The following is a 14,994-nucleotide window of genomic DNA, read 5'->3' on the forward strand; positions in this document are numbered from 1 at the left end:
TTTCAACAGTTACTAACACTGAAGAAAAGTTATCCCACTTATCTGCTTATGTTTTGACTGATTTAAAAAAGCATGAGCAAAAACTTCCACTTTTCATTTTCCTAACCAACATATGGCTAGCATCTGGCTGACAAATATTATGTATGAATGAACTTTACAAATGATTTCAAATAATTTCTGAAAGTTGACAATTACCATTACATTTTTTACACAGTTAAAAGCGTACCATAAATACAAGAAAGGAAGTTTTTCCAACATAAGATTTTATGTCAATATACATGCTGAAATAAAAACTAATAAACCAAGAAAGCTTCTGAAGACTCATAACATTTATTAAGTATATTCTTTAGTAATTTTAAAGAGAACTGCTAACAATCCAACACAGAGGACAGTATGTGAAAATTATCATGTTGAAAAACTAAACAAAAATAAGCCGGAACTACTCTAAACAGAACTAAAATGTTTCTTCTGGGCTGTCACATGTGCTCAGCATGATACAGAATATACCTGAAAAACAAAAGCTCTAGTATAATTGTACATCTACATTTTGAAGCCTAGATTTGTGAATGTTGCTTGATCTAGACTTTTATTTATATGCAAAAAGACATAAGATTCCCTAAGTACTATAATGAAGCTTTGTGGATTAGCTTGACTGAAATTAGCTTTTACTTTTAATGGCTGAACATCATTCTTGCTAACATTTCTGAATTATTGTAAATATCCAATCCACATACAGTTTAAAAAATAAAACTTTATTGTGTATGTACACACAACTCTGGATTCTCTCAGATGCTTAGACTTGTCCAATTGCTTGCAACATGGAAAAAAAGTCTTAATGAGGATAAAACCCTAGTTTCAAATTCTGTCTCTGAAACTACCTTAATGTGACCACAGGCAAGTCTTTTAGCCTCTTTGGGCCTATTTCCCAGTTGATGACCACTAATATTCATTCCTGTTCTAACATTCTAAGTTTATACACAAACAGATGGCAACTGGACAAATCAATTACTACACGTACAAGATATATTTTCACATGTACATGTGCACATATACATAATATAATCTAGTCCACTCAACTGAAATTTCTCCCTAAACAGGATTATCAGTTTGATTCTAGTAAGTCCTTGTGTAGGCACAGAAACTAGCCTAAAATAGCTGCTGAAAGCTACTGGTACATGCTTCTCCTGGTTCTGTAATGGCTGTAAATATTCTAAGAAAAGGTATCTAGGGATGTAGGAGCTCTTGGGTACTGGTGCTACCTTTCACAAGATAAAAGGAAGATAGGAAAGGCACCCAAGAGGAGATGGGAATTTCTCACTAAACTCATTTGCCATTTCTGTGAGGAAACAAGGGGAAATCATGACATATGGTATTGATGTCCGTTAGTAAACCTAAGTTGTGCTAGTTAAGAAGGTCAGAAAGCATTATGTATACTTACGTCATTCATCTAAATCTGCAAGTCCCATTTCTATCAATGACATATGAACTGGACATTGTTCATCTTCATATAAAGTCACTATATATTCTGGTGACTGAGTCTAAAACAAAAGTAGAGTTTGTCAAATAAGTTCATCGACTTCATCCCTTCCTCTTTATTCTATCCTAAGCTATTCACTATGTGTACAACAGCCTTGTTAACCCATTCTACCACCATTCTTTAAATGCTCAAGCTGAATCCTACTTCACTCACAAAACCTTGGACAGAATCAACACTGATGCTAAATTCTACATGTATGTTACTGTAAGTAATGCCTGATGTGATAATCTCTGTGTGTGTGTGTATAATATGTGCATATAGATTAATAGTATCTATATACATGTATAAATGTATTCAGATACATTTACAACCAGATACTTGATTTAAATTATCTTTGAGAAGTTCTGTCCTTAACAGGCCTACTGTACTGCAAAGAATGTTACAGTTCTCACATATGTAGTGAAAATATTTGCTGAATATAAAAACATCACGTTTAAAATAAATCAATTTCCCCCTGCCATATGTCCTAAGTTTTATATTTCAAAGGAACTATGGGCATTTACCTTAATAAAAGCAGTCAGAGATTATTCTTATTTGGGATTACTGATACCGTTTACTCTTTTAAGATTTCAAACTTCAGATCATCAATATTTAAAAATAAATGTCAAGTTTGGATAACTTAAACAAGACTATCACATGATTTCTGACAAATCTTAAAATTAAGTTTCTAGATCAATATACTTTTATGTGCTTTATCAGTGGTGTCAAATTCAAATAGTAGGGGATCCCTGTGATCTATATACGGACTCAGAAAACAACAAATTAATGTTATCTATGTAGTATTGTATCTTTATTTATTTTGTTAAACATTTCCCAATTACATTTAAATCTGGTTCCAGCCACAGGAGTTTGACACTTTCTGTGCTATATAATTATGAAAAAGACAACTAAGGTAAGATACCAAATTACGATGAAAAACTCTGAACTCTGAAGTTTTCCTGCTAATTAGAATAAAAAGTTACCAGTGAAGATGCATAAAGCTGTTTTCCTTGAAGACAGTCTATCATAGCCCACATGGCTTCCATGCTCCACTTTGGGCAATATGGAATTCTTGTCTTTTCTGAATCTTTTAATGGAGGTTTAAATCCAGCCAAAAGAACTTTTACAGCCCGAGCAGGATATTTCATCAGGTGGAGAGGAATCTGACGCAGTCTGAAACAGAAGAAACATTAAAACATACAGCATGTAATGATTTAACACTTTAAAAAACTGAAAAGAATTATGAACAACTCAGAGATATTCTTGGAGAAAGGAAAGAAGATGATGCCCTTAACTGATTATTGCTAAACATAATTACATTGAATTTACCTGCTTGTTGGCAATTTTTCAGTTGACCCATAGTCAACAAATTGTACCAGGATAGCAAGGGGATCAAATTCTTTGATGGAAAGAATCTTTGCTCGATACCATAAACCATCATTATATTCTGCAAGACAAGGCATTTCTGGAGAGAGAATAAAAAGGAAATTATAATATAAACCTAACATTTTCACTATCTAATAAATATAAAAGACCCTTACATTTCTTTATATTAGTCTCGATTTCTGTCATTTCCAGAAATAAACTGCCACTTTCCCAATGCCCTTTTAAAGTTTGAACAGTGAATATTTAGGCCCAGATAAAAACTATGGAAATGATAATAATAATGATGACAGCAACTACCATTTACACAGCTCTCATTCTAAGGCTGCCACTGTGAGTGTAGCTTTCCTTTTCCCATGCATTCTACTTTTTGTGTTTCTTAAGTGCCACAGAAAGCAGCAGTCCTTTGACTTCTCCATATACAGGATAGACATCTATCTCCACCTAGCTCCATCCTCTGTCCAATTTCTCTGGAGAAGAACAGAGCTCTAAGGGCTGCCTGTAGGTTTTACTGTCCTGGCAGCTTTATAAGCCAAATATGTTATACTTTTTCTTCCATCAAAACATGACTGTGATGCCTAGGTGTGATACTGGGTTCTTAAAGCAGAGCATAAGCTCTACTGGGTCCTACCAAATTGGAAAGATTGTGAGAACAGGAGAAGACTAACCCACGTCATTTATCTGAGGACCAGTCTAACTATATGCAGGGACAGTCATTTCCAGGCTGGATGCAAGCTGATTAATTTGTGGGCAGATACTCTCAAAGATTGTGATCTCCATCAGAGAAAAGAGCATCCATACTGATTAAATCATAGATCCTTGAAATACTTAAGTAAGATCTTTCTCATCAATATTTAACAGCTCAATATTTACTAGATCTACACTTCCAAATGATTTTTTCATTACATAATTATAAGATTTGATTTATCTACTATCTTGTCAGTTTTTCCCAATGTCACAAATTTAATATCAAAATAAGTATTTCGTTCACTGAATAGGAGTGTTGGTAAAAATCATATGCCAAATCTTCCTCTAGCCCATTCACTCAGCAATAATCTGGCCTCCACCCAATCTCAAACTAAAAATGTAGCTTCTTCACATATTACCTCTTTATTAACATGCTATGTGTGGCTAGAGTACTGGACCCAAGGGCAGAAAGACTTGGGTTCAAATCCCCCTCAATGCTGCACAACCACAGAGGTCACTTCTCTTTGAACCCCATTTATTTTTCCCTAGATGAAGATGAGAGGACTAGCAGCACCTCTTCAGTAGCTGGGGTAGGTGGAACACTTTAACACTGGCTGGATTCTCTGTGAGGAACTTAGGAGAGGATAGGGACAAAAGGCAAACAGGGTTAGTCGGCAGGGCTGGGACCTCTAGCATTGGAGGTTCGGAACCTCTGAATCGATGAAATCAGATCTGGTGGAGTACCCACTTCACAGTATTGTTTTAAGGTTTAAAAAAGATGACATACACAATGTGCTTTCTGCACATGGGGCAAAAATTTACTTGGCTTGGTACATGTACTGCCTCCTATGTGTGGTTGAGGGAGTGAGTTGAGGACATTAGGAACTAGAAAATTAGTGTTTGAAGGGAACAGAAATTGAGGTGTAGAAGACTAAGGTAGGTACTAAAAATTTGAGGGAAGAGAGAGGACCAACTTGGGAGTTCCACAGATGATGACATCAAGGATCTGGACAGAAGAGAGTGAACTTTAGCATCACTCATTAATTTTCCTTCTCAAGTCCATACACCTCTTTGTACAGAGTTACCCTTTTCCTTTCTACCCCTCTTATGGTGTCACATGCTGCCTTGAAATGTAATTGATTCTACTGTAGAAATGGGTTGCTAAGAGAGACTGTAAGACTTTACCTAGGGAACATTATATTTAAAAGAGATATTTCTGAATCAGTTTAATGTTAGTCCTATTTAGAGTAGTACAGATTTATTATACTTAGGAATTGTAGAATTATTAACATATGCCTTCTAATCACCATCAGGTCATATCTGAAGCATTTCCAATTTGATAAAGCCTAGTAAAGTTATACCCCCTAGCAAAGCTTTCAAGAGCCCAGGATTGCCACTATCTTACAGCAAGGAATCAGAGTAGGATTTTATTGTAGCAGCTCAGTAATGTCCTGTATATATCCGATTACTGAGGATCAGCCTAGCAAAGTTCAGAAACTCATTGCTAAGTTGGCCTCTGGGTAAATTTTTTTTTTTTTGGCGGGGGAGAGGTTGCAAAAATAGCTCTCAAAGACTATTCAGTAAGTTGTAGAGAGGTTGCAGTAAGAATCTGTGAAGGAAGCACCCTTATCAGAAAAATTACAGATCTCTGAAGCACTGAATTATTAAAGATTCAATTTAATAAGTCTATCATTATTTCATATGCCAATCTACTAACATTTAATTTTCTGTTCCCACGTTCCAGGGTCTTAGTGATAAATACAAGTTAAAAAAGGTGAAATAATGAAAAAGTAAATAAAGTTAGATCAAAGCTAGTTATGACCAACTTTAAACCAGGATATACCTTTCCCACTCTTAAGTGTTTTCTGATAATTTGTATGAGGAATAGTAGAGACACCACTTTCATTTACCACATAGTAGCAAAAAGTAAGTTCAATGAAAAGAGAACCACAATTAACTTTTCCACCCCCCAAAATGAGTTCACATATGTAAAAGTGCTTTGCAAACATTTAAGTGCTATATCAATGCTAGCTATTATATACATGTATATATACGAACATGTAAATGTATAAAACTGTACAAATGCAAATAACACTAAAAACACTAAAACACAGTTGAACTCAAGATTAAATTCAATGACCAATATAATTCCTAGAGATGATACAATATTCTTCCCTTCTCCCTGTAAGACAGCTGGAGGACAGTAGATATAGAACATTGTATATTAATTAGTTTTAATTTTCTTTTTTAAAAGGGAGTGCTCTACAAGAATGGGTACACATCAGGAAATGACCACAGTATAAGAAACAAAAAGGTATCAATAACGATATGGCATCTTCAATGAAGGTGAAAATACACAATATATCTTCCACTAAAGAAAACAGTTTATTAAAAAAGAGTGTAACAAAATTCCTGATTTAAAGAAATTATTTTTTCCCAAACAAACATTAAACCAAAGACCCCACAAATACTTTAAAAACAGCATGTCAAAGTTCCATTAAGAGTAAAACTATAATGACATTTCTCTGTATTTGAAAGAATGACAAAAAAATACCTGATCTAAAGTCTGTCAATGACGGGAGAGAATCCATATTCTGATTACAACTCTGTAGTACTTCATCTAGGCTCTTTGGTTCAGACTCCCAGCTAACTCCAGTATCAACTGTGTTATTTTGATGGTTGAAGTTTTCTATTAGATCAAGGCAGATATATACCTAGGTCAAAAGAATAAAAGGGTAATATCTTTGAAATTTTGTTATTTTTGCAGTATTTCTTACATAACTGGCAAAAGAATACACAGGAATCAATAACAGTTATGACTAGGATTCTCCTTGGTACTTTTGCTCTGATACCTTATCCACTTACTAACCCCTTAATGTAGGTGTTCCTCTGGAGTCTTTTTCTTTTCTTTCTTTTTTCTTTCTTTTTTTTTTTTTGGCCACATTCTTCCTTTCGTAAGCTCTTAAAGAATCTTAGATCTTGAGGGCCATCTAGTTTAATCAATATCTGAATCAGAATCTCATTCACAACATAATTTTTCAACCTTTGCTTGAAAATCATCAGTGAAGAGGAAGGAAACTTTCACTGGGATAGTTTTAATTGCTAGCAAAAGTTTCCCTATAATAAGCCTAAATTTGTTTCTCTGCAACATTCAACAATTGTTTCTAATTCTGCTCTCTGAGGCTAGCTAGAATGAGCCCTAATCCTTCCTTTCATTTGACAGCCTACATATGCTTTTCTCCAAATCGCTGATAAAAATGTTAAGCAAGTCAGACTTTCACACAGATTCCTCAAATAGTTCATTAGAGACTTCCTTCTAAGTTGAAGTTGACATTGATAATTACTAACTACTCTTTGGACAGTCAACTTAATCAGTTTTGAATCCAAAAAACCTACTTTCTGGCTCACTTTCCGCTAAGAATAGCATGGACAAAATCATGGAGACTCTGTCAAATGATTTGCTAAATTACATGTAAACTAAATCGATAGGATTCCTTTGAACTAATCATCGAGCAACTGTCCAAAAAGAAAAAAAAAGTGGGGGAAGGAATGAGTTTAGATATGGCTCCATAGGACAGGATGTTGAGTTCCAAAGGCAATAATCTCCACTTTTCTCCTCCAATTCATTGTCTATTTATGGTGTCTGTCCAAGACCTATATATGGCGGAAAGTTCCTTCAATCACATCAGTGCTATAATTGGGATAACAATGTTCTTCAACCACTGGGTTTTCCTAAGAGGACAATTTGGTGAAACTCTTTGGAGTGGTTATGGATTTCCTCTAGAGTCTCTGTAGTATTCTAGGGCTTGATGCAATCAGTATAAGGTCATCTGTAAACGACCATCAGAAGGTTCATCACCTATAAGGAAACCATCCTAGATTGGGATTGTGCTGGGATCTGCTCTACAAAAGTGGTGAACGACTTTGGCAAAAATATCCCTGCATTAGGACTTGTCTGATATTAATCAAAGGATCATCTATTTCACAGCCTGATGGGACTTTGGGGGTCATCACATCCAAACCCCTTATTTCACAGGTGAGGAAGCTGAAATCTAGAGAAGTTACGTGATTTGCCTAGGAGCACAAAGTACGTGACTAAGAAAGAGCATTTATGTGAGTGAATCTTATTCTCACAGGATTTGGCTTAAGGAGGGAATAACAAACACATTCAACTGGTTATGGAAATCTATCTTACCCTACAGGAAAATAGGGGGAGAAGGGGACAAGAGAACAGGGGGATGATAGAGAGGAGGGCAAACTGGGAAAGGGAGTAATCAGAAGTAAATACTTCTGAGGAAGGACAGGGTCAAAAAAAAAGAATAGAATAAATGGGAGGGCAGGATAGGATTAAGGGAAATGGAGTTAATTTTTCACAACATGTCTACTATGGATGTGATTTGCATAACTGCACACGTACAACCTATATTGAGTTGCTTGCCTTTTCAATGACGGTGGGTGGGGAGGGAGGAAGAGAAAATCTGAAACCTAAAGTTTTAAAAACATACGTTTAAAAAAAATGTTTTCACATGCTACTGGGAAATAAGAAATACAAGAAATGGGGTACAGAAATCTATCCTGCCTTACAGGAAAATAGAAGGGGAAGAGGATAAGAGAAGGGGAAAGAGACAGAAGAGAGGACAGACTAGGGGAAGGGATATTCAGAATGTATGTCAGCTTGGGGTGGGAGGAGGGGGGAGATGGGGTATAAATTTGGAATTCAAAAACTTGTGGGAGTGAATGTTGAAAGCTAAAAATAAATAAATGTATATTAAAAAAGAAAAAAAAAGAAAAAGAAAAGAAAGCATTTATGGAGCACCCACTCTGTGCCAGCCATGGTGCTCAGTGCTGGCTTTTTTTTTTTTTTGTGGTGAGGCAATCAGGGTTAAGTGACTTGCCCAGGGTCACACAGCTAGAACTGTCAAGTGTCTGTAGGCCGGATTTGAATTCAGGTCCTCCCAACTCCAGGGCTGGTGCTCTATCCACTGTGCCACCTAGCTGCCCCTCAGTGCTGGCTTTAACAAAAACAAGAAAACGAGGGTCTCCGCTCTCACAGGGAGGCAGCTACAGTTGAGATAAGAGGAGGCTGGAAAAGGGGCTGATAGTGGAGAGGGAGCTTAGCTATCTCATGATATGTAGTTCAGGTTGGAAGCAGGATTTGAATTCAGACCCTCATATTACAAATCCAGTGCTCTATTAATTCTATCACTTAGATAAGCCTAATGATCCTAGAGTAGTACAAGATTCTTTTCTCTTGTTACACTGTTCAAAGAATTTTAACATAAGGTACCACTTTACATCTGTCAGATTGGCTAATATGACAGAAAAAGAAAATGACAAATGTTGGAGGGGATGTGGGAAAACTGACACTAATACACTTGGTGGAGTTGTAAACTGGTCCAACCATTTTGGAGAACAATTTGGAACTATGGCCAAAGTGCTATAAAATTGTGTGTAACCTTGACTGGTAATAACCCTATTAGGTCTGTATCCCAAAAAGATTAAAAAAGAAATAAGGAAAAGGACCTGTAATTACAAAAATATTTATGGTAACTCTGTGGTGGCAAAGAATTGGAAGTTGAGGGGATGCCCATCAATTGGGGAATGGCTGAACAACTTATGGTATATGATTGTGATGAAATACTATTGTGCAATAAGAAATGACTAGCAGGATGCTTTCAGAAAAACCTAGTAAGACTTACATGAACTGATACAAAGTAAAATGAGCAGAACTAGGAGAATACTGTTCACAGGAACAGCAATACTGTAGGATGATCAACTGTAAATGAATCGGCTATTCTCAGCAATACAATTCAGGATAATTGCAAAGGGCTCAATAATGGAAAATGCTATCCACCTCTGGAAAAAGAACTGATGGAGTCTGAATGCAGAGTGGAGCATGACTTTTAAAACTTTCTTTTTCTTTTTTTGAGGAGGTGGGAATCTGTTTTTTTTTTTCAGATGACTAATATGGAAATATATTTGCATGACTGCATATGTATGATCTACATCAAATTGCTTGTCTTCTCAATGAGGGTAGAGAGAAAGGAAGGATAGAATTTGGAATTCAAAATTTTTAAAAATTAATGTTAAAAATGATTTGTATACGTAATTGGAAAAAAATATTAAAAATGAAAAAATATGCCTGAGATACCCCTTGTTGGAGGAAGCTTTTAGAGAGATTTTTAACTCTACCTCAATTTAATTTTTTTAGTCAACAAAAAATTAGCACATTGGAATTCTGTATTTTCTCCATCTTTCAACACAATATGCTAGTAAAGATTCAATGTATTAAGGAATGCTATTTTTGAAAGCTTGAATATTTCTTTTTAATAACTTCATCTAGGATGACCTTCAGGTATGTGCAGGTTATTGTTGCTCGGTTGCATCTGACTCTTCATGACCTCATTTGGGGTTTTCTTGGCAAAGATAACAGAGTAGTTTGCCATTTCTTTCTCCAGCCCATTTTACAGATAAGGAAATGGAGGCAAAAGGGATTAAATGACTTGCTCAGGGTTGCAAAGCTAGTTAAGTGTCTAAGGCTGGATTTGAACTCGGGAAGGTGAGCCTTTCTGACTTCAGGTCCTGTGCTCTATCCACTACTCCACCTAGCTGCCTTATGTGGGCAGCTTATTTCAAAAAAAAAAAAAAATTTTTTTTCTACAAGTAAGAATTCAGACACATAGGTCAGTAATTATTGACACTTTATCAGTCTCTCTTTTGGTAACAACATCTGTGAGGGTTTTTCCTCGATTACTTTGGTGGTTCCTTCAGGTTACATGAGAATTCCTCAAAAGTCTCAAAATTTTGTCAGTGTACCTTTGGTCTAGTTCACCTGCTTTTCCATCTTTGTTCTGTTTAGTGCTATTTTCACCTTCCCTATAAGCAAATGGGAGACTGACATAAAGAGCCACCAAATACGGTGGCTCCACTCACTGTCCTTAATGGTGAAAGAGTATGTTATAAAATACGTGAACATCTTTCATCTATTTTTTGTTCTCCTTCAATACTTTTGGGATTATTTGCTAAACTGAGGCCCTTCATCTGTGTATCTTTAAACTGGTTTTTCCCCTCCACTGCTTCTTGTTGTCTCATGAGGTGATAATGTTTATAATTTTTCACTATCCTTCTCCATAAGATTGTGTAAATTTATATTCTAAATTGGTGATGTTCTTGGTTACCATATTACTATACTGATTAAAATTTTCATTTTCCCATCATACATTTAAATTGCATACCTCATTAGGTGAAACAACATGCTTCACTTGGACAGGATAAAGTTCTCCTGGAGGAGGTAGAGATGGTGATAAATATGGTGGTAAGACAGGAGTCTCTGTATCAGACAGAAGCAATTCCTAGAACATAAGATAAATTCAAGTGTTATTATGATCATTAATCCAAGGTTCAAGGAAAAATTATTCATTATGACACGACTCCAAATTAGCAAAAATCCTTCTGGAATTTGGTAACTATTATAGAGAGCCCTACTATCTCTGATTATTTTCTGGATATGGGTTGAACCTCCCACCAATTTACTTTTATCTAGACTGCAAGTCAAGGCAGTTAGGTGGCACAGTGGAGAGACTGCTGAGCCCAGAGTCAGGAAGACTCATCTTCCTGAGTTCAAATCCAGCCTCAAACACTTACTAGCTGTTTGATCCTGGGCAAGTCACTTAATCCTGCTTGCCTCAGTTTCCTCATCCATCAAATGAGCTGGAGAAGGAAAGGCAAACCACTTCAGGATCTTTGCCAAGAAAATCCCAAATGGGGTCATGACGAGATAAGACTACTTGAAAAACAACTGAATGACAAGAACAGACTACAAGCTCAGCCAGAGCTACTCAGGCAGAGTAAATCTGATTTTTTTGTGCTTGAAGGAAAATATGAAAAAATATGAGATAATATGTGTAGAATAGTAGAGATATTTGTAAGGCCATTTTGAAAACTTTAAAGGCTATATAAATGATAGCTGCTATTATTTTTGTTATTAACACCATAAGTTATTTGTGGGCTTTTCTTTGTGCTCTTTTCTATGTTTACAATTAACTTCTCCTAACACAATGTAACCAGTATACAGGCAAGGCTAGAATAAGACTATATAGTAGGGATATTTTCCCAGGATTGATATTCTGACTATAACTCTTCCTACCATAGTGGGTATTCTGATGGTGGAGGTGGGGTGGGGATAAATTTCCAGGACTGATAATCTTCCAGGATTGATAATCTGAGCCCTCAAACAGAAATATCTTCCAAAGAGACTATAACTCTTTCTACCACAGAGGGTCCTGATAGTGGGGTCATATCAACAGCAAAGAAAATACTTTTTTTGATCTGAAAAATAAAGATAAATTGCCTACTGTTGAATTTTCATGATTATTACATAAAAACCCATTTATTTAATAAATATCCACTTCTAGAAAGTAATATGTCAGGCACTTAGTAAGAAATGGAAATGATTTGACTGTAAAACAAGATTTGGGTTTAAATTTACCTTGAAATTTATTTCCCAATTTTCTTCTTCATACTTTTCACTGTGATCCTTTGGCTTCTGAAATAACAACATAGTAATAATATTACTATATCTTTTTATCTGACATTGTTTTTATCTTTATACATATTTTAGTTAGCTTCCATTTAGTTATTTCAGGGCATAGAGCAAAGCCATTGATTCCCATAGAGATTTTAAACAGTGCTCTGTGTATTTTACCCACAAGATATCTTTAATGTTATAACGTTAAATCCATTTCAATAGTCACCCCAAATTCTTATGAGATAGTGGGTTTTACTTCATCCGGAAAAAGCAGCCTGGTAATCTGCCATTTTCATTCCTATTTATAATATTCAATATAGATTAGAGATACAGATCTGCACTGCTAAGAGTATCATCATTGGGAATTTCCAATGCCAATGAAATCACAGGCCTTCCTCTTCTCCCCTGCAAATGTCACATAGATATGTGACATTAAAGTGTTAAATGTGTAAACAAAGGATGAGGATCTGAAGAGGTAGAGAAGAAACCTGTCCTATGATAGGTCAGAGAGTGGAAGAATGTTACAGAAGAAAAAGAGGACCACTGAACACTAGGAGTAAAATAAAGACATGAAGAATTTCCTTCCAAGGAGCAGCTGCTGATTCTCTAGGCCATGATACCTTTCACAGGTCAGGTCAGGTGGGAAAGCACAAGGGTCAGACTGATGAACAAGGAAGCAGATAACTCCCTGCTGAGAAGAGAGGGCCCTATTTTTTGACCTGCTAACAACTGAGAATTTTACTACCTTCCCAGAGTATGGTATATCTGAAATGTGAGAGACACTTTCAAAATCTGTAAAACTTCTAACTTCTGGTAATGCACTTGCGCAAAAACAATACTGCCAGAGGGAATACAGAAAACATTTATAAAGATAATGAAATCTTGGAGAAGAAACTGAAGACCTCAAGGGTACAGGTGGTACTTTTACCACTGCTCCCCATCAAAGTCAAGGGTTTCAGAAGAAAAAAAACATTCTGGGTATGCGAACAGTTAGTTAAGATGATAGGAACTGAGAACAGGATTTGAGTTCCTGGGCAAATGGCTTTAAATACAGGAATTATGTGCTCCTAGCCACAGATGGGATCAACTTAACAACGCTTGTAAAATATATTTGCCCAAGGTCTTGAAAATCTAATTAAAGGCGGACAGTGGCATAATATTAAGAAGAAACATATGTGAAGAAATCAGAAGTAAGAGCGGGAAGGGTAGACAGCATCTGGATAAAGACTGATGGATCACTGCTTTGCCGTACTGCAGGAGCTTGCGTAGCTCAATAAAACTATGAGCTATGTTGTGCAGAGTTACTCAAGATGGACAGGTCATCATGGAGGGTTCTGACAAAAAGTGATCCACTGGAGAAGGAACTGGCAAACTACTCCACTATCTATCAAGAAAACCCCCCAGACAGCACTAAAATGATATAAGAGATGACATCAGAAGGTGAGCTCCTCAGGTTGGAAGGTGTCCAACGCACCACTAGAGAAGGGCAGAGGAAAACAGTACATAGTTCCAGCACTAATGAAGTGGCTGGGCCAAAGCCAAAAGGAAGCTCAGCTGTGGATACATGTAGTGATAAAAGGAAAGTCTGATGCTGTAAAGATATGCTGGATGTGGTCAAACAGGAGATGGAAAGGTTAAATAATAATATATTGGTTGTCAGTGAACTTCAGTGGATTGGAATAAGTGAGTTAAATTTGGATGATTACTACAAATACTTGTGTGGTTTCTCCTTTATTCTTGAAAAGGACCATGACATCAGGAAGATGACACCATGACTTGCAACTAAATTGGATTTGAGTAAGTGAGGGGTATGCAAAGTCATCAGCCTCACTTTCTCCTCCAGAGTCATCTAGGTCCAGTGGCCAGATACAGATAATGACAACTGTAGATGATCCAGGATGCAGTGGGAGACCTTGGTCTTCTTAAACTAGGTCTTTTCAAGAATCCCTTTAGAAGAAATGAAGCAGCCGTTATAGTTACATTAAAAGGGTGAGGAAAGCAGTAGTGGGGTATAAGCTCAAAAATGACTGAATATCTGTTGGAATCCAAGGCAAACCATGGCAAACCATTTAATATCAGAGTAATACAAGTCTATGCTTCAAACATTAATCCCAAAGAGGCCAAAATTGGTCAATTCTATGAAGACTACCATCATCTTCTAGTGATAACACCAAAAAAAAAAAAAGATGTCACATTGATCATAGGGGATTGGAATGCTAAGGTAGGAAATCAAAAGATAAATGGAACAAAAGGGAAGTTTGACCTTACAAAATGAAGCAGGGCAGAGACTAATGGAAGTGTGTCAAAATAACTCATAGGTTATAACAAACACTCTTTTTTAACAACCCAAAAGGCAACTACACATGGACATCAACAGATGGTAAATACAGAAATCAGATCAATTATATACTTTGCAGCCAAAGGTGGAGGAGCTCTATACAGTCACTTAAAGCAAGACCTGGGGCTGACTGGATTAGATCAAGAACTTCTTACTGCAAAATTCAGACTTAAACTGAAGAAAGTAGGGAAAATCATCAGATCATCTAGGTATAACCTAAACAATATCCCTTAAGAATATGAAGTGCAGGTGATGAATAGGTCTAAGGGCTGAGGTCTGGAAGATAGAGTACAAGAACTATGGACAGGAGTTCATAATTTTTTGCACAGGAAGCAAAACAAAAAAACATTCCAAAGGAAAAAAAAGAGCAAAAAAAGAAAAATGGCTGCCTGATGAGGCTTTACAAATAGCTGAGGAAATACAGAAAGATGAAGGTAAAGGAGAAGGAGAAAGATATACACAACTGAATGCAGAGTTCTAGAGAATAGCCAGGAGAGACCAGAAAGTTCTCTTAAGTGAACAATGCAAAGCAACAGAAGAAAA

General features: G+C 36.3%; 1 protein-coding gene across 1 annotated transcript in view; it reads right to left on the reverse strand.

The window, feature by feature from the left end:
• Positions 1 to 311: 311 nt before the first annotated feature.
• RNF17 (ring finger protein 17) overlaps positions 312 to 14,994 on the reverse strand; it is a 123,734-nt gene continuing 109,051 nt past the window's right edge. Inside the window, exons 31-37 of the mRNA XM_020968779.2 lie at positions 12,075 to 12,131; positions 10,822 to 10,938; positions 6,141 to 6,300; positions 2,846 to 2,981; positions 2,500 to 2,689; positions 1,439 to 1,538; positions 312 to 507 (exon numbers count right to left, since the gene is read on the reverse strand). Coding sequence (XP_020824438.1) covers positions 1,440 to 1,538; positions 2,500 to 2,689; positions 2,846 to 2,981; positions 6,141 to 6,300; positions 10,822 to 10,938; positions 12,075 to 12,131 — 759 coding nt within the window. The 3' untranslated portion in view covers positions 312 to 507; position 1,439. The remainder of the gene's footprint in view (positions 508 to 1,438; positions 1,539 to 2,499; positions 2,690 to 2,845; positions 2,982 to 6,140; positions 6,301 to 10,821; positions 10,939 to 12,074; positions 12,132 to 14,994) is intronic.

The sequence above is a fragment of the Phascolarctos cinereus genome, unplaced genomic scaffold (assembly GCF_003287225.1).
Source record: "Phascolarctos cinereus isolate Bilbo 61053 unplaced genomic scaffold, phaCin_HiC Scaffold_726;HRSCAF=1367, whole genome shotgun sequence".
In the NCBI taxonomy this organism is placed as follows: domain Eukaryota; kingdom Metazoa; phylum Chordata; class Mammalia; order Diprotodontia; family Phascolarctidae; genus Phascolarctos; species Phascolarctos cinereus.